We start from the raw sequence: 20,803 nt of genomic DNA, 5'->3' as shown, positions 1-20,803 counted from the left end.
CGTATGTGGATGGGCTGCAGTAGATAGACAAATATACTAGGAGAGTGCCCACTCTCACTCACGCTGGATGATATCTCATTGTACGCCCTCCTGAGGTGGCCAAAGGCAGGGACTAATTTCAGGATAAAACACTGGCCACATACCAAGACGATAAGGTCCGGAGAATTACAGAAATGTTCTGAGTCCGGTGTCGCAACAGATGACATTCGCTGATGTAGATCCCTGTCCGTGGTGTGCAGACATCTCTGCATATGCGCCCTACCGCCAGTGTCTGCGAACTTCATTGCGTCTTCGCGGACAGGCTCATGTGACCATATGCGTGCGCCGTGATCACATGTTTGCAGACGTGTCCCACGCTTCGCTGACTTTTGAAAACTGTATTTTCGGCCGATCTAGTGAGTTTCAGGTAAAAACTGCCCTTCCACACCTCCAAGCCCCATTTTTAACACTTTACTGAACAACTTTTTGCGCTGTTTTTCGCTCAATAAATTTAACGAACTTCAGGCATCATCGTGGACCCCGAACAGAGTCACGTGACCGTGCGGGCACTTGCGACATGTCCACGAACGGGGCTGTGTGCGTCGCAGACACTTTGAAACTGGAGGAAGTTTCAAGTTGCAAGTTTACTCTTCTACGGCTTTCAAAACTATTGCCACAACTATTTAACTACAAAAATGGCATCAGCCATGTCTATGCCGCCTCGCCAGGGGCGGCCACCAACCAACAGCTGGAGGAGCTGGACAGGGGAACAGGCACGATGATGCAGACAAAGATCAACAGCACCAGGAAGATGAGATAAAGGAAATGCTTACCTCCACCATCCACCACCCAAAGAGAATCACAGGTGTGGCAGTTCTTTAAAACCGTATCAGGGGTACCAAAGGCTCAGGCTACCCATGTTGAATGCATGGAGTGTGGAATCCTACTTAGTTGTGGACGATGACTTAATTGCCCCTTATGGCGCAAATCCCTGCTCGCCCTCCTCGACCCTAGGTACGGCTGTATGGAGTGGGCACAGAATCAACAGTCTTTAGTTCCTGCCCTTGGCTTCTTATGTGATCTGCCTGTTACGAAATCTAGCCGTTGAAGACAGGAAGCTGCTATTCTGTGGTTAGAAAGAGGAATTGATCATGTCGAGTTCATTGCAAGGAACAAGCTATTCGTTTGCTCTTGGCTGAACCCACAAGCTTATTCATCAACGGCAATGTATCATCTACAGCAAATGCCTACCTTTGTCTGTTGACAAAAGCCCACGCCTTGTGTGCAACCGTATACTTTGTATTCACTGCACAGTAGTGGTCATTTGCTGTTGCCATTACTGATCTGTGGTTTAACTGTCTCAGCTCGTTCATAACATTCATAAATCATGACAGATATGGGCACCAGTCTTTTGGTACCACCTCTGTATGCAGCCACACCCGCTCAAACCACGAGGATGCTCTGAGAAAGGCTATTCCTTTCTCGAGAAGTAGCAAGCCGTCTTCCTCTACCTCATCTTCCTCAACCGCTCCTACAACCATACAGGCTACTCAGATACAGATGATCCCATCAGCTGCCTCGCAAGCCATAAAAGACGCTGTTGATCCAAATCTTTCCAAGACAACAATACTGTCAGATCTTGCAAATTCTTAAAAGTCACAGTAGACCTGCAGGGCGAGTTCCTTAGTTTACGTAACTGACCTAAGAAAAATGCACTTGTCCCAAAGGGACCCGTGCTTTTTGTAAAATGGTGCATGTAACCATCAGCATTTTTGGTGCAATGCTGTCAAGCATGAACCGTGAAACTTGTATTTACCATTTACTGCAAACAAAGTGTGTTTGCAGTAAATGAGAAATACATTTCTACCATCCCCATACTCACCAGTACAATCCCCATACTCACTAGCAAGGTAGAGTACCATGCAAATGGTACTCGCCCTTGATAAAAACTACTCGCCGATGCTAGTAGATTTTGCAAGCCAGCACTGACTGTATATATACTGCAACACAGTACTCTGCAGGGCGGAGCATTTTCGAAGTGCTTTCGAGGCTGTGGTCAAGGAGCATGAAAAACACTTCCCCTACCTTAGAGTCAGGGCATGCCCTAAATCTTCCGCTATCGACCTGCGGCTCCGTAGCTGCATTAAGTGCCCCCGTTCCTCACTTCCCTCCCACTACCTGACTTCCTTTCCTCTCCTGGAAAAAAGGAATACATTTCAAAAAGACCAAGTTAAAAAAAACGTACAAAGTTCAAAAATAGAACTAAAACAAATGATCTTATAGATTATCTGCTTTCCATCTTTCAGTAAAAACATAGTCTCTATATAAGATTCTCCAACACTTCCATTAGCATTTTGTACTATGCTAACGAATATAATGGATTATTGTATACTAGAGAAAAGAAAAAATGATAGAAACAATTTTCTGTTCCAAATACTGTTCTCTAGCATACAATGTGGCATTAAGCCCCCGTTCCAAGGGATGCAACGGGGGGTCACAACCCAGCAGCGCAAGTTAACGACCCTGAGCGAAGCAAGGATCATTAACAAGGGCACCAGGCCGTTATCCCCAATCCAACACTTCGAAGAGGGGTTTGAGGCTGTTAGCAACCCAGGCTACCACAGCGGCAACCCAGGGTGCTTAGAAATGAAAGCACTTTCTGGCATTCAACTGAACACCTTGCGCATCCCGTTCAAGGACTAAAAATACTATCTTAAGATAACTAACATAGAAAAGGAAACTTAGGGCTCTGTACAGAGCCCCTCTTACCATCCATAGTGGCCATATAGGTTCAAAAGCTCTGGCAACAGCAGCAGCCATTCACAGTGACACACAGGTTACTGAGGTTGGAGAGTGGGGAGGCAAATGCACACAAACAAAAAAGAAATGAGGACGAACAGCAGTGTGAAGATGGCGGCGGGGGAGCAAGCCATCAAATAGCATATAATGCAGGCTTTCATCACTGGTTCAAGCCCGCATTCCTAGCCACCCAATTGCTTGGCTCCCCCTGCCAGGGTGCTAATAACACATCTCTGCAGTCCCCTTTCCATGCCAGGTATCCTTAAAAGACCTAGATGGCACGTGGACATCATGGCACAGGTCAGCCCGTTTACCCTTTTTACTTTAATGTCTGTAACACTCCCTCATTTCGATCAGTCACACATCCATCCACTAATCACATCAAAAAACTCTACATGTAACCCGTTCAGCACTTCACATTAACTCCTTAACTTTCTGACTACATATCTCCTATTAATCACAGCCACCTGAATCAAAAACTACTGTGAAACTCTACAAGAGTTCAATTTACACATTCAACAATATCAACATTTAACAAAACATACTACAGGTATGCATACATTTTTTTAAAGTAATATTTTAAAAATTATAATATATAGCATTACTGGCATTTACCCTGTAATAAGCTTCTCAATAAGTATATTCTCTTTTTTAATCACTATCAAATGCCATGTATTGCAACATTCTCAACCTGGTCACATCAACTGGCAGTCACATGTACTGCCAACCTATTAAAATTCAACACACTAGAACGTTGCCCCGCCCCCACACCGAACCAAACCACATCAAACTTCGCAAAATTGATCCAAAGGGGCCATTTACATTTACTGCAACGTTTGCGGAGGCTTCATCAAACGACAACAAAATTATAAAGCCACCCACAAACAGCTCTATGAATTCAGCAACTTGGCCATAACTAAACTACTGCTACCGCAGTCTGTGTAATAATCAGCACATTTCTACAAGACTTAAACAACAACCTTTTAGCTGTTCTAATAGTCCCCACATGTTACCTCCTTACAACATACACTGACTACTGCTCCTCCCAGTACAACACCAAAACCAATTAGAATACTACAAATGAAGAGCAAAAGCTCCCACAGAGGTGTCCGCGTATTCCGAATCAGGAAATGAGTCCGCGGACCGGACCCAGATGTCACATTTTTTTGTAACTACTTTTGGGAAGAAAATTAAGAAACTACTGGAGAGATTTACACCAAATTTACCAAAGCATGCTTTCGGGACCAAGCCGCAGCTCCTGGTGCGAGTTTGGTGAAAATCCTTCCAGTGGTTTGGGCTGTAGGCACAAGCACACATTTTCTTTCCATCATGTCTATGTGGATTTAAAAAAATGTGGGACCGCTCTTATAACTTTGCCCCCCCCCCCCAGCAAAACCATACCAAACTTTGCATTATCATTCCGAGGTGGCCATATACGTTTTTTGCAACGTTTGGGGAGGATTCATCCAACAGAGCCAAAGTCATAAACCACCCAAAAGTGCTCTTTCTATGGGATGAGCAACTTGAACTACACGGCCGCTGCGGAATGCCGTGTAATTAATATATCCTCTTTTGGCCATTTCCCACTAAAGCACATTATCTTGTTTTTCACGAAGTTGATACTCATAGAATTAGACTTAGCGTATACATTTAAAGCAGGTCATGGACGTTGATGTTTGAGCCCAATAGGAGTTTGATCAATAAGGGCAATATCGTTGGCATATCCTAACCATGCTATACTAATCCAATCCATCTTTGGGGGATAATTGTGAACACTACTTAAGGCATCTGGCAGGTCAGCTTCATATAAATTAAATAATGCTGCAGCGTAGCCATACCCTTGCCTAAATCCAGCATTAACCTGCATTGGTCGGGATAGGGTACCTTTCTGATCCAGTCCAATTCTAACAGATGCACCCAGATGTAACCTAATCAATATACTTTGTAAACCCTCTCAGATTCCCCAGCTATATAATTAAGCCAGAGTCTATTTCTGTCTACTGTGTGTAACACAGCACAAAAATCTACAGATGCAACATAGATTGTATTAGAGGTCTTCCTTAACTGTCGTATCAGCAATTGCAGGGTCAGCACATTATGAGAGGTAGATGAACCCTTACGAAATCCGGTCTCAAAGGGGGGCAAAATATCCCCCGAGGTATCCATTTATTTAATTCCTCAAATGTATTACAAAAAAGATCTTACTGTCAGCATTGAACAGGGACAGTAAACTATAATTTATAGGGTCAAATGTATTCCACTTTTTAAAAAAATGGGATTAGAGCTGCACCATGAAGGGGATGCAATTATCCTGTACAGTTTTATTAAAACTGGAGTGCAGCAAATTTCCCCACATCATGGGGCCATAGTAAATAACCATATTGCACAGCCCAATGGGTCCAGGTCCACTAGAGAGGTTTAACTTCATGATCATTTTACTGTCATCCTCCTTATCCCAGTTATATCGGTACAGTTGAGAGGTTTAACTTCATGATCATTTTACTGTCATCCTCCTTATCCCAGTTATATCGGTACAGTTTACTCATTATGGAATAAAATAAGACCATGTGTTCAGAAGGTGTGAGGCTCTCTTTTGGAGAGCTCTACACCGTACAATTTCAGAAATAGGATTTAATAGGCTGTTAGTAGAGCCTCCTCTGAATGTATTTACCATGTACCCAAATGTCTTACTGTCACCAGATCTTGAGACTCCGAACAACAACCGCCGCCATCACACAGTAGTTGCAGTGAGTTTATACTGCTATGAGCAAACTTTCTAACTGTGTTTTGGCTTTGTTTATCAACAGGATATCTTCTGTAGAGCCCCGGAAATATACTCGCAACCAATGTTGAATAATCTGACTTTTCCGCCTTTTTGGTTCTGCAATTTTAGCATGGATTGGGCCGACGTCATCTCCTTCAAATGCTTGCCCCATTCATCTGTATGCTCCATTTCCAAATTTACAGATTGTAACCAACCTAAAAAGATAATATCCTTGGGATCCAATTCCATGGCATCTAGCAGGGGATGGTAATTCTCCAGTTTATGGCCCCAATATTATCCCCATATCATGTGATCCCATTCACAAAGTAGTTTTCCCTGGGATGTCTCCTTTGGTCCGCCCATTTAAACATCATCAGATCTAGGCAAGAGATGAATTGGATTCATCTCTTACCTTATAGGTTATTCTTAGGATTTATAAAAGATATCAGTGGAAAAAACATTTCAGATATCCATTGAGTTGTCGAAGCTGAACAGTGGGCACTGAAATCCCTGGCCACAATTATTAGTTTGGAATTCACTTCATATTACCATTGACTAACAGTACCAATTAAGGTCTCCATAATCTTAGAAGTAGAAACTGCTCAAGGTGGATAAATATATATGTACTATGAAGGCCCACATCCTAATTGTGCCCACATTAATTTTAATGTTCCTGCTAGTGGAAAAGGACACTCTTCTTAAACTTTCCATTCTGTCAGAGCCAACTCATTTGCTACACCAATTACCGGCTCCCCTTGGGATGTCCCCGGTCTTGTTTCAGGGCCTCTTGGCAGAGGATTGCATATCCATCAATAACAATTACAGCTGTTACCCAGGTCTCTTGCAGCAGGAATACCCTATTTTTACAAATTAATTCTAAACCCACCTTATACATAAAATTCCCGTGACCACAGATGTTCCAGCTACGAAACTTAAAATCATCTGTCTTAGTGTTAGAGTCTACGCAGCACACCATGTTGCAGAATCCCCTGGAGCCAGTCGCATTGATCTACATCCCTGGCATCCCCTACATTGCAATCGATCTTGGTCAATTCCTGTCTCTAGGCAGATGATTTTAAGATTATAATAGAATTTTTCTTTGTCACGATAGTTTGGCGAGTTTTACTAGATCTTATCATACCAAATCCCATTTGTATTATAGATTGAAAGTGTTCCATGACCAAAGAAACCCCATAACTGGAGGCGCAGTATACTCGTGTTGCATTGTTCCCATTGCCCTTCTATTAACTCAATATTATAGTACATGTCCTTTGATGCCATCAAACGCAACATAGGGATCATAGGATACAAAGACAAAATAAATGTGCGATTTATTGGCATACTGTCCTTGGTTGGAAACAACTCAATAATAAATGCAGTACAGTAAATATCTGAGTCTTTATTTCCTTTTTCCTTCTCTTGGTATTTAGTTTTACAACATCATGCACATAATCCGTAGTACGGTATCATGTGCATGATACCACCCCCATCACCATTAGACTTAATTAATTCCACATGTGTTACATCATTGGTTATTAGGTTTTCAATAATAACTTCAAGAGGACAGAGCCTCAGCAATGGCCACAGAGGGGCCGGAGCACCCAGATGTAATGTTTTTTGTTTCGGACTCACACCCTACTTTTAACTGTGTATTAACCTCTGTTACACCATGCTCGCTTGCATGTCCTTGGCTATTTCTGGAGACTTCCCGCTGAACGTTATGACGCATTGCCAAGTGTGAATTATTCTCAATTGGAATTTCATAATTTCTATTTTACCTCAACTTTGCCAGAAATAGTCCCATTCACATCTGTGCTAATAATAGTTTTGTCGGGGGGAGGGGAGATTACTGGAAAGAAGGCAGTGATTTTCCCTTCATCATCTTGATTCGACAAGATCTCCTTAGCGAGTGATATACTCCGAATATGGTTTGAGACCTTTACCAGGGATGTCATTTGGGGGCCACTAGGGAGTCGCAGTTGCGACCCCAGAGGTCTCCCATGCTACACCTAAAAAAAAATTTGAAACAATTATTACTTTTTCTTTTTTTACAAATTGAGGTTCCTGAGCTGTGGCCAGTGCCATGTTGCGCTTTGTTTCTAGAGTGGCTGGTTTCTTGTTCAGGCTTCCTTAAAAATAAAAAAAAGAAACAGGAGACTCCACAAGTGTAATACTTTGAGCAGTGACCCTAAATAAGAAGGAATAGGAATAACAAATAATTTGTCTTTCTGGAATTCTATACAATAATTGCTCGACTCAATAAAAGGTTTATTTCAGGCACACTTCAGGGGGCGAGTCACCTTTTTAGTCTGTTCCTAAACACCTCAAATTCACAATGCAGACAAAAACCTCAAAAAATCATTTAGAGTAGAATAAACATTCATTTTGGACTGTGGGCCTGATTCACATAGCATTTTCACATGGGATTGCGTTGTCATGAAACGCTTCAGTGAATCAGGCCGCCTCATGTATTTTGCTTTTTCGCAAGTTGCAGTTATAACATGTTTTTTTGTGCCGTTTTCTCTGTTACGATCATCACAAGACATTCCATCTCAGTGTCCTCGGTCACTAGACAAAATCCTTGTGATATGATATAATATATTATGATACGATATATTATGTCATTTATAATGCGCCTGTACACAAGTGTTTCAAGGCGCACCTAAAAGCTTGTGTACAGTTTAGAAATATTTGACCATAATACATAAAGTGGCCCTTGATTTCATTGTGCCACAATTAATGCTTTGTTGTAACGCGTCTATCTTTCCTATCTCCATGGCATGCTGTTCAGGATGCTTGTTTGCACATAGGAGGCAATGAGTGCCTATTGTAAAGTATGCCGTGCGAGTGCACTGGTTCCCTGCACTACTCCAAATTCTTTAATACACAGTTATGAACCCTCCCAATGGTATGTATTTTGACAATCTCTGAAGCCTGAAAAGTAGATCCATGCAGGCTTGACATGCGGCCAACTTTGCACCAGAGCTGCAGATGAACTGGCCTGCTGCTAAATCTCAGTTACCAGTTTAATGGTATCCACTACATAGTGTAATTTGCTTTCTGACTTAGAGAACATTCAGACACGTAATTGCTCATTTTACTATAGGCGGTAAGCTAGCTATAGCTGTAAGATAGCTCAGGGGGTGGATCACTTGTTGTTGCAATGTGTTTGATCTGCAGGTCCGAATCCTGCCAAGGCCAACTCAGCCTTTCATCCGAGGTTGATAAATGAGTACCAACACAGGTTTGGTGATTTTGTATGTATATTTGTTCTATATAAAGCGCTTAAGGGCAATAACACTTCATTATCATTTGGCCTTGGACATCTGCTTGCATTCACAGCAATTTGGTAATATGGTCCTATACACACTGATATTAACGATACATATGGTGATCTATTCTTGTATGAAATGTACAGTGATATTATAACCATTTTTTTGTAGTGTACTTATGAACAATGCTATATGATGACTCTTCCTGTTTTGTCAAGGGGTGAAAGGTTGTGTTCCATCGCTTCCCGTGATGTCACTTCGGGGTGGGGTCAAATGACATCACTTCATGTGATGTCACTTCTGCTACCCCTGGCATTTTGGTGAAATGACATCTCTGACCTTTGCCCTTTCCATCCCTTCAGCACTGTGTAAAGGATATATCCTCTATATTAATACTAACGTATCTTCAACAAACGTTAAGCGAGATACAAAACTCACCCAAGTTGTGCTATGATGGATGGACTGTTTTGCCAATAAAATCCTGAAAAACTGCAGACTTCCGACTGTCCCCCACACTTAGCCCGGCACTACGAGCTGTTTTTTGAATGTACACAGGGCCAGCATGGGCAGTGTGCGCCATCGCCCCTGGCCCCGCGCTCTAGGAGGGCCCTGCAGCCACTCAGCTCCCACACCCCTGTGAATCTATTCTAGATACAAATATCCACTCCGCCCACCACCCTAAGAGCCCTTCAAATGCCATGGGGCCTCACAGTTGGAAATTATCACGCTCTTTATTTTAGAAGTGGAAGATTTTTTATAAGTAATGGTCGATTTAAGAACCATCTTTTGGACAAAGCGCTCAAAGGGGGATTTTATTTTGAAACACAAAAAAAAGTTTGCTGCCCAAATCTGTATTCTTTGAAGACAATACAAATATCTTAACAAAAAAGTTTTAAACTATCTCTCGCTGGTTTTCATGTGTATGCTTTTTGGTGTGCCAAATAAGTTAATTTTTTTGTCGAATGTCACATTTCACTCAAGATATGAAGCATGCCTTTGTCAAACCATATAAAACACCCAGGTTACCGTTTCACATTATCTTTTGTTATGAAGTCTTTTAGTCTTGAAAGAAAGACTACAAGTCATTGTTTATTCTTTTACTGAATTGCATTCTGGTATTAGCAGTTTTCAAGATGGGGGAAATAATGCAACAGTTGTACTCTTTCTGTTTAACATTTCTATAAGGATCCTAGGTTTCTGGAGTGCTTTAATGATGATGTGTGTACTTTTCAAGATCTCTTTATAAAAAATAAAATTAAACTTGAAAAAGAAAAAGGAGTATTGTTGAAAGCCAAACATTGGGCTGAGGTGAGGAAAGGATCAGAAGGCAAACTGGTTATGTTGATTTATCAGGTTAATAAATGAAGAGGTTGTCCTCCCTGGTCCTTTGCTGATTCTCAGGGTACATGTGGGTTGAGAGCATTCCCCTACTTTTTTCACAGTGTGGACGCCATCCTACTTGGGTGTTTTTGAGGCCGCAAAGCAAAAAAAGTTTGCATGCTCAAGTGTTTGTCCACCAGGACTCGAGCCCAGGTCCTCAAGTTCTCTTGGCACTTTCTCTTGGCACACACCCACAATACCACATGATGCGTCTTCAAAGCACTTGTATTGGTATTTTTCTTTTAATGGAATATTTCAATATAGATTTTTATTGTTTAAAAGGGGCACACCTTTTATAAGTTGCCAGCAGCGTTATAGGAAAATGTCCTCCATCTGGTTATTTATGATTCATTTTTTGAAAGAAAATGCTCATTTGTATTGTGAATTTTCATCTATTATGGAAGGCCATTTGAATTAAATTTGCGCATTTCACTCTTAACTACACTCAGTCCCTGTGCGTATGTTAATGAGCCGCTTACACCGACTGCTTTAATACATTCCCAGTAAATAGGTTTTGCTTCGATAAGTTGGATTAACAGTTAAAATTCATACACTAATCGTCAGTTTGATTCCCAAGGACATTAAAGACTAATTTTGTGACATCTTTTTCTTAGATTCAAATAAGGGGGCCCCCCCACACATATTTTGCTGCCCAGGGCTGTATGTACACAGTGACGGGCATAATCTCTGAAGGACACAGCAGAGCTGTCGAGTTTCCAAGATCCATGTGCAAGAAAGCCATCCAATCCAGTATTTCCTTGGAGTTGTTTTGCCTTTTCAGTTTAAAATTTAGGGCGACATCCTGAATTGCAAGAAAAAAAAAAAAAACACACTAGGAGGCTCTATCACACATGCAGCTTGGAAAATTTGGAGCTCTAGACAAGGCTTTACGTTCAGCGTTAAAGTGGATGTCTCAGAAGACCACGGTCCTCATTACAAGTGAGCCGGTCTGGAAATAAGGAGCTGGTAACCGTTACCAGCACCTTCTCCAGACGGCTCACGCGGTGTCTGCCAGTAGGGGCGGTGAACTACTGGCATGCAGATAAATTACTGAAGCACCGGCACCGTTAACAACAGTGCTTCATTGTTCCCATTCCCATGGAGTTCTATAGGACTCCATGAGAATGGGAACTTACTGTTCCACCGCTGCCCGTAACATACCGATATTACCGGGATATCGGGCAGTGGAAACAGTAAGCCGGGGTTGCCAGTAGGCCATGTACTACCTACAACCTCGGAATGACAGCCCGATGCTTTCTCCATGTCTCCCAGAGCTGCCCCATTTAGAAGCTGTTGTTCTCCTGGAAGTCACCTCCACCCAAGGCATTAATCATATGCACATTAACGTGAGCAAGCTCCAACCAACCTTCCAAAGTAGTGGCAAGCGTAGGTTGCTTTTCCGGTTTTAGTTTTTTTTTATTATCATTCTATTTTTCTCCCCCACCCCATTATATAAGCAGGAGAAGGGACGGCATCAGGGCCTTTCCATCTGTTCAAACGAAAAGGGCATCGGGGATCCCCAGCAACTGATCCCATGTTGCCAGCATGCAGTCTTATAATATGGCAATAGATTCCTTTCCATGTTATTTTCGTTCTGGAGCTTTAAATGTGCACTTTTCAACGCTTGCGTTACCCGCTTCATTTGCTGGAGCCCATCACACCTTCACTTGGAAGTGACGGCCTGACGGGCTCTAGCAAATGAAGTTTGTAACGAGAGCACTGCAAAGCGCACATTTAAAGCAAATAAATACACCCGGGCGTTAATAGTCCCCGACTAACCCCTGTTGTGGTGGGTCTACTGGTTTACTGCGCGAGAGCGTCATGACATCGTCATGACACCTCTCTAATAAAAGGGGCTCTGCTGGCACGCACAAGGCAGTGCAGCAGAGCCCCAGGAAGCGGCAACTCGTGTCTGCGTCATTTATTGGGACTGGGTCTGCCACGTGATCGTGGCCTTTGTGTGCTGGTCCGGCCTGGGTGCCCCCCAAGGCCGTGGCCGTCCAGTGCTGGGTGCCCCCAGCTGAGACATCTGTCTGGTAATCCGGACTGGGCAGGGTGACCCCTGCAGCAGGCGAGCTAGTGACCGCAGCCCCCAAAGGACCCATGTCAGGTGGTCCCGACACCTGGGGTGGCCCGGGCCGGTGACCGGAGGCAGGCCACCAAAACCCAGGGCTGTATTTGTCTCCATTGTAATGTATGCATCTCACTGGTGCCCAGACTGTTTTCCACTCAATCAAGGTGAGGGCCCCAACCATCATGTTGAAATGGGCCCACGCAATTCCTCCCAAAATACAAAGTTATCAAGTTTCCCCGTGCAATGCATGAGGACATCCTATCATGCTTTTTTCTTTAAAGTGTACTCCTACATTTTAAATGGCGGAGGCAAAACTACAATTCCCTGACTGCCAAGGAAACAAAACACTGAAAAATGCACAGAATTCCGAGGAAAGAAATATGAATTGTTCCTTTTCCAGGCATGGAATAGGGGAAACGTGACAGTTCTGAAAATGAAAAGAAAAACATCAAAACTGGAACTAGTAGTCCGACGAGGGACCATTTGAGAGCACTGCCCTAATCAATCCCGCCCATAACCCTTGCAATAATGACTAAACTAGGTTTACTTCAATGAGCTAATCTTCAAACTTTCGACTGTAACCTGGTTGGAGTGGAGAGTGAATGCATCGAGAGGTGTGCTTGATGTCGGTTGGGACACAGCTACAACTGCACACATGGCGGATCCACAGACTTGGACAACGACACCTTCCAAGTTCCCTTGAACCGCTCTGAGTGCAAGTGCCAATCTATTATTGAAGTCTATGTAAAAAGGACTAGTATACTCGTCCTTGGCACTTAAAGGGTTAAAATGCTATTGTCAATACAATACCTCTTAAACGTCTATGAAAATAATATCTGCCCTCACCCAGGCCAAGTTGTGAGCTGACATCCTTCCTCCTGCGTAGCCTCTCCCGAAGAGAATCTAGCTGTTTCTTGTGCGCCTGGATGGAACTCCAGGTGTCTGACATGTTCCCACTCATTCGCAGCACGGAACCCACAACGCCAGAGCCAGTGACCAGGAGGGAACGATTTTCCAATCGGACAGCTTTGCTCGATGCTCATAATGTTCCCTAGCACACTTCCGGTCTGTTGGCTGCTGAGCGACCATCTTGGAATGGGGTACTTTGGTTGAAGCCGGAAAAGAGTATCAGCAGGGAGAAAAAGCTATCCGTAAATAGTCCCGTGCACAGACGCACGCAAATGTCTTCGCCATATTTAAACGGTTCTGCTTTTTGTGTCGTTCAGGTCGAAAAAAACACATGCCTAAAAAAACAGTTAACCCACGTTCTTTTATTTAGCATCCATACGTCTCAACACGCCCGCATTTGATATCAACTGCAGTGGATATATTTTCACTCTCACAACCCACCACATGCTTCCATAGACTTCAATGGGGTAACTGTCCTAGCAAAGGTTTTACCAACATTCAAAAGGGCATCCTTTCCCATTGACTTCAATGCATACCTCATACATGCCAACATTCAGACACACCTGGGAGGGAGATTTCCACAGGGAAATCGGGAGAAGTACATTTCCCCATAGGAATGCATTGGGACTACAGTTATTTCAGATGTGAGACAGTGAAAAATAGCAATATTTTTCACCGAAAAATCGTGAGTCTCCCGCCTAAATCGGGAGGGCTGGCATGTATGTGCTTTTGGCAGGTGTCACTCGCCAGGGTAAGTGCTGACTCACCTACCAAGCTCCTTATATGCACATAGCTCTCAACTTACACCATAGCTCTCAACTCACACTCTTTTGGCGGGTGTCACCCGCCTTGTAAACAGCTGACTCACCCGCCAAGCCCCCTGCTCGCCCATTGGTTTCAATGGGCCTTTCACCCGCCCATAGCTCTCAACCATTTGTGTTGCAAAGGCGGGTGAAACCACTCGATTTTGTTTTTGGCGGGTGAGACTCCCATTGGAATGCATGGGCGTGCAGCAGGCTTGGCGGGTGAGTCAACCCTTTAAAAGGCGGGTGACACCCGCCAAAAGCGTGTGAGTTGAGAGCTATGCCCGCCAAAAATCAAATCGGTGCATAGCTCTCAACCATTTGTGTTGCAAAGGCGGGTGAAATCACCCGATTTTGTTTTTGGCGGGTGAGACGCCAATTGAAATGAATGGGAGTGCTGGAGGCTTGGCGGGTGAGTCAGCCTTTTACAAGGCGGGTGACATCCGCCAAAAGCGTGTGAGTTGAGAACTATGCGGGTGTTTTCACCCACCTTTGCGACATAAATGGTTGAGAGCTATGCTCATACGCTTTTGGCAGGTGTCACCAGCCTTGTAAACAGCTGACTCACCCGCCAAGCCTCCAGCACGCCAATTCCATGCATGCCAACCCTCCCGATTTAGGCGGGAGACTCCCGAGTTTTTCATTAAAAATAGTACTATTTGTTACTGTCTCCTGCCTAAAATAACAATATCCCCAATGCATTCCTATGGGGGAAAATGCATTCCCCCGATTTCGGTGCCGAAATCTCCCTCTCAGGGGCTTCAGAATGTTGGCATGTCTGCCATTCGTTTCAGTGGGCATCTCACCCGCCAAAAATGAAATCAGGTGTTTTCACCCGTCTTTTCGACACACATGTTTGAGAGCTATGTATGCATACCTGCCTGGTCTCTGGGTTTACCCCGGAGACTCTGGGTTTTTACACTCTTTTCCGTGTCTCCTGGGAAGAGCGTGGAGTCTCCGGGGTTTCCCGCAATCTAAAGAAATCTGCCCACACTTCGATGTGATTGACTACACACCATAGCTCTCAACTCACATGCCAGGGTGAGGCGGGCCAGAGAGGATAAGGAGAACTGCCTTGTAACGTCCTTGGCAACAACGCGCTCATATTGCTGGTGAGTGCCTTATTCACTGACTATCCCCCCTCACTGAGGTAATCTTCCCTCACAGTTACCGCAATACGCTTTGCATCGACTCCCCTTATCTCAGAGATACGCTCACAGGAGAAGGACTCTGGGTGCCTTCTTTATGCCCATGACTTTGTCCTTCGTTGCGCACCCTCTCTGGCGCTTATCAAGGTGCATGTCTTATCCCTCAAACAGCTTCCTGTCTTGCTGCTTCTCAGCGTAACAAATCAATTTACACCCCGGCTTCAACGTCATCTCTGTGACCTACTCAATACTGGCACTCAGTGTCCCAAAAATGTATTGCGTGCCTCCTATTGAATTCATTTATCTCTGGCATTTTATCTGTGTTTCTTCAGAAATATGGCTGATAACACCAAAGACAGCCCAATATCAGATAAATCCTCACTTAATGTGTGCATGTAGAAGATTCTAGAAGATCTTAGAAATATTTGCTCTTCCATCTCCACATTAGATTCTCATTCCTCCAACATTCAAGATGAAATTAAAGACTTTAAGCACAAAATAAAAATGTTTTCAGGCAGACTAGATGAAGTTGAGGAAAGAATTTCCATTGTTGAAGATAGAGTTGAAGGAAAGAATTCTTCAACTTGAACTGACGCCACAGAATTAGAAGACAGAAACCGCACAGACAACCTACGCTTTTATGGGATCCCTGAGAACGCAGAAGCTAATGACCCTATAGGTTTTCTTACCAAATGGATCCCCTCTGCCTTAGGAATTACCTTCTCGCCCCCTTTGGAAATGCAACAGGCTCATCGAATGAGGCCTCGGTTCTCGGCCAATAAATCTACTACTAGACCATTCATTGCCTGCTTTCTGAGACATCAACAAGTGTGCCAATGAAAATGGCTTGATATCATGGAATACCAGAGGCTTCCAGCATTTGTTCCAGAAGTTCGACATCTCTCTGGAAAATAACTTTGCAGTGTGTCTTCAGGAAACGTGGCTTCGGGAGATCCCAACAAGAGATGCATATACCATCACGTTAAATCCGGCCGGGAAAAACCAGTTCGGCCGACCATTCTCTGGTCCCCTGACGATGATAAACAATTCCTCGGGATGGGAGATTATTAAATCGTTTTCTCCCAATTTGTTCGTCCAAGGAACACTTCTTTTAAACAGCAGAAGCTCTAGCTCGACATTCAAACACCTACTACTTTTCAACATCTATTGGAATACAGCCATGATTTCTTCATCCAAGTTTATTCAATCTATAACAGAATTGATTGATGTTAATATGGAATCGTTGGCTGATCTACAGGTGATTGTTTGCAGGGATTTGAATTTTTCGTGGTTCGATGATAATTTGAAAATAAAAAAATACACAAACCTTGCCTATTCTGTTACAAAGTTGCCGGTCGTGCAGATATGAATACCTCCGTCCCCAAGTACCACACAGGCAATTATATGAACACTGCCTGTGCAATCCTTGGAGCCACAGGTTTGGTAGTTCGTCGAGGCGGGAGTCAGGAACTGCCGGAAGGACCCTTTGAACGCTGTAAGGCAAGGAGGGATTAGTACAGGGCGAAATGCAATTCACAGGGTATCTAGGAATAGAAACTAAATGTTCTTACCTATGTGCACTGTATGTGTACTGTGGGTCCACCCGGAAAGGAAGGAGAGTGATTGGACCTGAGCTCAGGTTTCCACAACCTCTGGTTGATGACGGTAAGCACTGGGATTTGAAGTGCTTGATCAGGCGAACGCCTAGTGAAAGGCCATGGGCCCAGGTTCCAAAGAATCGTGGTTCGTGGAGAAAATCCGGTCGTGGTCGAGTAAACCAAGAGTTCCAGAGCTAATCAAGGCAAGTTCAGGGTTAAGAGAAAACACTCCGTTAGACAGACCGTTGTCGAGTAACCAAAAGTTCCGATAGTGTTCAAAGCAAGTTCAGGGCGTAGAGGGAGCAATCCGTTAAGCAGACCGTTGTCGAGTAACCAAGAGTTCCTGATAGAGTTCAAGGCAAGTTCAGGGCATAGAGAAAGCAATCCGTTAAGCAAACCGTTGTCGAGAGACCAAATGTTTCCTGGTAGATTCGAAGCGTAGCAATGTCCAAGAGAAAGACCAGCTGTGAAGCACCGTTTCGGTGTTTCTGAATGCATTTAAACCATTGGGGAAAATCACGTGGTGCTCACCAAGAAAACGTTGAGGCGTGGGGGTCGTCACGTGATACCGATTGCGTTTGGTCTCCTCACGTGACGATCAGGTCCACATGGGCAACGGTGATTGCGGCCAAATGGTAACCTCCAATTACATTGCCAACGGAGAGAAGGGCGATAGACACCAAGTCTACCATGGACCCCTCTGACATGACGAGTGCACTGGTGTCGCCTTGTCTGCGCGCCCAGAGGTAAGCCTCGGGGGCTACGTAATGCGGGTGTGTGGAAACGTGAGTCTGTGGGAAACATAGGAGTTCGTAAGGTAGAGGACGTGGACGTGGAAGATGTAACAGAGTCCCCCCTCAAAGGCCCACGACCTCGTGGGCAGGAGGGATGGTCCTTATGGAAGTGCGCAACAAGAAGCAGGGCCTGGACGTCCCGAGATGGAACCCAAGAGCGCTCCTCCGGACCATAGCCCAACCAGTCCACGAGGTATTGGAGCCAACCTCTGTGCAGACGGGAACCCAAAATGGCACTGACCTCAAAGACATCAGGTGTGGAGACTGAAACAGGAGCAGGTGGAGTATGAACCCGGGTAGGGGCAAGGTATGGTTTAAGGAGGGAAGTATGAAAAACCGGGTGTATACGCCAAGCAGATGGAATAGCAAGGCGCAAGGCTACAGGGTTCAGGACTTTAGCAATTCTGTAGGGGCCGACAAAGCGGGGCAGAAGTTTGCGACAGCCCGGGATATGTAAATGGCGAGTTGACAACCAAACCCGGTCCCCTACATGATACACAGGTGCTACTGCTCGTTTCCTGTCCGCCTTCTTCTTCATAGCTGTCTGTGCCTCACGGAGATGGATCATGGTTTGGGCATGAACCTTAGTTAGATCGCGGGCACAAGCAGTAGCAGCAGGGGTGGCAGAAGGAAAGTCCGGACGTGGAAGGGTGCGTGGGTGTTGGCCATACATGGAATAGAAAGGAGAAAAGCCGGTGACCGAGTGCCATGCATTATTGTAGGCAAATTCAGCGAGGTGGAGCAGATCGAACCAGGAATCTTGATACTGAAGGGTCAGGCAGCGCAAAAACTGTTCTAGAGCCTGATTCACCCTTTCCGTCTGTCCATCACTTTCCGGATGATAGGCCGAGGAGAAGCGGGCATCAATACCCAGGAGCTTGGTCAGAGAACACCAAAAACAGGACGTGAATTGTGCTCTACGGTCTGATATGATGACTTGTGGGAGGCCGAAAAGACAAAAGACAGACCTAAAGAACAAACGGGCCAAGGTCGGGGCTGATGGCACGCCAGTGCAGGGAATGAAACGGGCCATTTTAGTATAAGAATCAACGATGACCCAGATGGTATCATACCCCTGTCTGCGGGGTAAGTCTGTGATAAGGTCCATAGAGATCGTGTGCCATGGTTTGGGAGGAACGGGTAGAGGTTGGAGCAAACCCAAAGGACGTCCCCTGCGTGATTTACATTGGGCACAGATCGCACAGGTGTTTACATAGTTCGCTACATCACTTCTCATTGACGGCCACCAACACCAACGTCGTAATAACTCCAAGGTACGTTGTTGCCTTGGATGTCCGTTGATGGCAGCATCATGAGACCAGGCAAGTGCTTGATTGCGTACATCGCTAGTGGGGAGGAATAATTTCCCTTGAATGAATGGCAGTCCCTCCTGGAGTGTAATGTCCCATTCAGTGAGTATGTGCGGGTGTTGGCAGGTCCAATCTTTAATCGTGGTAAGCATGGTTGGGGTCGGTGTACATAGGCAGATGACATGGCCCTTTCCCAATAATGTGTCCGGAAATGTGGAAAGCGATACTCTCCCAGGAGAACGCGAAAGTGGATCCGCTTTACCATGAGCGAGAGCTGGTCTATGCTTTACCACAAAATCGAATGTGGCGAAGAATAAATGCCAACGCACCTGCCTACTGTTCACACATTTCAGAGAGGCAAGATCCTGCAGGTTTTTATGATCTGTGTACACCACCGTTTGATGCTTTGCCCCCATGAAATGGTGACGCCAGATTTGAAGTGCATCCTTAATGGCTAACAGTTCCTTTTCTGTTACGGTATAATGGGACTCGGCTGTCGAGAATTTCCGTGAATGATAAGCTATAGGATGGAAAAGCCCAGTAGCAGAACAAGGTTGAGAAAGTATAGCGCCTAACGCGAAAGAGGAGGCATCCGCCTCTACAACAAACGGCACCACCGGATCAGGGTGTTGAAGCACCGGGGCAGAAACAAACCTGGACTTGAGTGCCTCGAAGGCCTCTTGGTGGTCAGGTGTCCAGATAAAGGGGACATGAGGGCTGGTGAGGGCGGTCAGGGGAGAAACGATGGCAGAAAAGCCGGCGATGAATCGCCTGTAAAAGTTGGCAAAACCGAGAAACGATTGGAGTTGTTTGAGGTTGATGGGGGTAGGCCACTCCGTGATTGCACATACTTTTGCCTGATTCATGGTCAACCCACCGGGTGTAATGTGAAAACCCAGGAACTCTACTTCTTGAGAATGAAACAAACACTTTTCAGGTTTGGCGAACAAGGAGTTTCTTTTGAGGCGAGAGAGGACTTCTCTTACATGCCCGATATGGTCTTCCAGAGAGGATGAGAAGATCAAGATATCATCTAAATAGACCACCACGAATACATCAAGAATGTCAGATAATACATCATTGATGAAGCGTTGGAATGTGGCAGGAGCGTTACAGAGCCCAAAGGGCATCACGGTGTACTCAAACAACCCCTGTCGAGAACAAAAGGCCGTTTTCCACTCGTCCCCCCGCCGCATACGGATCAGATTGTATGCCCCTCTCAGGTCCAACTTGGTAAAGATAGAGGCGGCTGTTAACTTATCTAACAGCGTAGAAATGAGTGGAATAGGATACCTGTTTTTAATGGTGATGGCATTCAACCGTCTATAGTCCACGCACGGGCATAGATCACCTTCCTTCTTTGGCACAAAGAAAATGGGGCTAGCAGCCGGGGAACAGGAGGGACGGATATGACCTAAACGCAGAGCCTGCTGTATGTAATCCTTCAGGGCTTGTTCCTCGGAAGGTGACAACGAGTAGATCCTCCCCTTTGGTATGGGGCATCTGGAATGAGATCAATAGGACAATCGTAGGCCCTATGCTGGGGCAAACCCTCCGTGGATGCCTTATCGAAAACCATGTGGAAATCTTGGTATTCAACAGGGATGCTAACCGAGATGGCCCCTATGGTATGTAATGTGGTAACCTCTGCTGTGTCATCAGTGAGTCGGGAGGAGGCCATGGCGCCAAGAATCGTGGCAGGAGAAACAAGGGAGTCTGATTCTATCAGGCAAAAATGTTGACATAACTCCGACTCAAACGATACGTGACCTGTTCCCCAATTGATCAAAGGGTTATGTTGCCTCAACCAGGGGATACCTAGAATGATACCGAACTGCAGTGTAGTGATGAGATCGAATGACAGGGTCTCTTTATGTGTGCCTTGTATTACCACCTCAAGAGGGGCAGTTTGATGTCTGATCGGGCCAGAAGTCAGGGACGTGCCATCGACTGCTTGTACGGGCTCAGGATGC

The 20,803-nt window shown here is 45.0% G+C and overlaps 1 protein-coding gene across 2 annotated transcripts in view; it reads right to left on the bottom strand.

Moving 5' to 3' along the window:
• Nucleotides 1-13,395, bottom strand: part of METTL3 (methyltransferase 3, N6-adenosine-methyltransferase complex catalytic subunit) — a 643,525-nt gene extending 630,130 nt beyond the window's left edge. Inside the window, exon 1 of one of the 2 annotated variants that reach the window (XM_069633887.1) lies at nt 13,115-13,395. In XM_069633887.1, coding sequence (XP_069489988.1) covers nt 13,115-13,229 — 115 coding nt within the window. In that variant the 5' untranslated portion in view covers nt 13,230-13,395. The remainder of the gene's footprint in view (nt 1-13,114) is intronic. The other variant, XM_069633888.1, reaches the window with a different exon arrangement.
• Nucleotides 13,396-20,803: the final 7,408 nt, after the last annotated feature.

This window comes from Ambystoma mexicanum, chromosome 13 (assembly GCF_040938575.1).
Source record: "Ambystoma mexicanum isolate Mex_15411 chromosome 13, UKY_AmexF1_1, whole genome shotgun sequence".
NCBI classification, from domain to species: Eukaryota; Metazoa; Chordata; class Amphibia; order Caudata; family Ambystomatidae; genus Ambystoma; species Ambystoma mexicanum.
Note: the sequence above shows the minus strand (reverse complement) of the source record. Positions and strands in the feature narration are given on the sequence as shown.